This window comes from Capricornis sumatraensis, chromosome 8 (genome assembly GCF_032405125.1).
Source record: "Capricornis sumatraensis isolate serow.1 chromosome 8, serow.2, whole genome shotgun sequence".
Taxonomy (NCBI): Eukaryota; Metazoa; Chordata; class Mammalia; order Artiodactyla; family Bovidae; genus Capricornis; species Capricornis sumatraensis.
In genome coordinates this window covers 72,044,619-72,046,907 of record NC_091076.1, presented here as the reverse complement: position 1 = coordinate 72,046,907, position 2,289 = coordinate 72,044,619, and the positions used below count along the sequence as shown (strand labels likewise).

General features: G+C 64.3%; 1 protein-coding gene across 1 annotated transcript; it reads left to right on the top strand.

The window, feature by feature from the left end:
• The first annotated feature begins 342 nt into the window (after positions 1 to 342).
• Positions 343 to 1,017, top strand: BHLHA9 (basic helix-loop-helix family member a9). The gene has a single exon (XM_068975850.1). The coding sequence runs from the start codon at positions 343 to 345 to the stop codon at positions 1,015 to 1,017; it is 675 nt and encodes a 224-aa protein (XP_068831951.1).
• The last annotated feature ends 1,272 nt before the right edge of the window (positions 1,018 to 2,289 follow it).

Below are 2,289 nucleotides of genomic sequence, written 5' to 3'. Positions count from 1 at the left end.
CCAGCCACCCCAGAGAGGCCCTGGAGTGAAGCCGGGCCAGGTCTCTCTGTGGCTGGAGCACTGCCCTGGGCGGGTCCCGCTGCCCACCTGGCCCCTTCCTACAAGAATCTGCATGCTTCCTCCCTCTGGGTTCCTCTCTCACCAACCTACCTGGAGGCAGGTCATAAAGCAGGAGGAGGAGAGAGATGGATGGATGAGGAGGGCGGAGAGCCACGTGGTGCCATAAAGCCCCAGCTAGAGAGGGCCTGTCCTGGAGTGTCCAGGCTGCAGGAGTGCACGCTCAGAAGGTGGACTGTCAGCCTTGGGAGCCGGAGCCGGGGCAGCGAGGCCCGGGAGGAGGCCATGCACCGAGGCGCGCCAGGACCAGGCCTCAGGGGCCTGAAGGGGGCTGAGGGCTCTCCTCAGGACTTGGGGAACTCTTGCCTGGAAGCTGGGAGGGATTTTGGGGTGCTGAGAGAGAACGGCGGCCCCCGAGGTCTGGGCGAGGTGGAGGAGGTGACCGGGAGTAGAAAACGCAGCCGGCCCGTGCGGTCCAAGGCGCGGCGCATGGCCGCCAACGTGCGCGAGCGCAGGCGCATCCTGGACTACAACGAGGCCTTCAACGCGCTGCGCCGCGCGCTGCGCCACGACCTGGGCGGCAAGAGGCTCTCCAAGATCGCCACGCTGCGCAGGGCCATCCACCGCATCGCCGCGCTCTCCCTCGTGCTGCGCGCCAGCCCCGCGCCCCGCTGGCCCTGCGGGCACCAGGAGTGCCATGGGCAGGCCGCGCGCGGAGGGGACGCAGGAGACCTGGGCTCCAGCCCGCCGGCGCCGCCGCCGCCTGCCGGGCCCTTCGCGCCGCGCTGCGCCTCGTGCCACCCGCACACGCCCCTGGGGCGGCCTAGGGCGGCGGCCGAGGTGCTGCCGGGCTGGGCCCAGGCCTCCCACGGAAGCTGGCGCCGAAGTCTCGGGGCTCCCTCGGCCTGGCCGCGGGGCCTCCTGCGAGCGGGCCCCGGGCTGGGCCACCAACACTCCTGACCAGGCACCGAGTGCACTGAAGGGCCCGAAAGGAGCCAGCGGCAGGATGACCACAGAACGGGAAGATTAGAAAGCCATCCCTGGCAGAACCGAATGGGCTGAAGCCTGATGGGGAAAGGAGACGCTTTGTCGGTGGGAAGGAACTGTGGAGACTGGGCCGCACCTCCTAGAATCCCGGGAACCCAGCCAGGAGCCGGATTCTTCTGAGCTCTTACCTTTGGACGTGAACTCTCCTTGGAAAGTGACTTTTGCATCTCGGTGCCTCTGAGTCCTATTGTCTCTTACTTTACAAAAAAAATTTTTTTTAAGGAGAAATGAAGACCTTTGGACAAAGTAGGGGGTTTATGTGGGAGGTACCTGATGGGGTCTGATGACTCAGCGTGGGTCCCCTCCCCCTGCCTGTGCTGATGCCCCAAGTCTGTGGTCTGGGGGAGGCCATCAGAAGCAGCCAAATAAAAAGGAGGAGCTGTCATCTCTGTCTGCTAGCAGGACTCCACGGGGCCCAGGAACCCAGGGTGGCGGGAAGGCCCCAAGAGGCCTGGGGCCTCACTCTGGAATGATGGGCCCCTGGCCTGAAGCCCACAGGTAGGTACTAGGAGACACTGGTTCCTGCAAGAGCCCAGGTGTGACCAAGCACTGTGAGGGAGCCCTGTGGGAGAGGACGTTATCTGGAGATGAGGAGCGAGTCTGGGAGGCTGACAATGTGGTCAGAACTGCTGTCTGCCGTGAGCCACAGAGAGTGTGGCAGTGAGAGCAGGCTGTGGGCCATTCTCAGGGAAGGAAGCTGGGGGCAGGGCCAAGGACTTGGGGGGCATCAGTAAATCCCCCTGGTACCCCAAGCGATGGGCGGATGAGGCTCCCGGGGAAGAGTGGGAGTGTGGACTGTGCCTCTGTGATGAGGGGCAGATTTGGAATGCAGGAAAGTGGGGCTTGGGCCAAGGCTGCTGCAGAAGAGGGAGCGGCAGCTGGCCCCCCTTGAGAAGGCTGGACAGCTGCTCTGTCTCTAAGATGAGCACCCCGAGCTCACGTCCAGCCTCACTGACCAGGCTCACATCGCTGGTGCTGCTTGCTATGAGGACCCAGACATGACAGGGAAAGCCTGAGGGCTTGCTGGTCTCCTTGGAGAGCTGGGGGCAGGGGGAGTTCCACAGCTCAGAATGCGGGACCCCACAGAGGCTGGAGAGATGCCCACAGTCTCCCAGGGAGGAGTGAGGGGTCCCCAGAGCACTTGAGATGAGGCTCATCGTCCTAATTACAGGCGTCTCTGCTTTC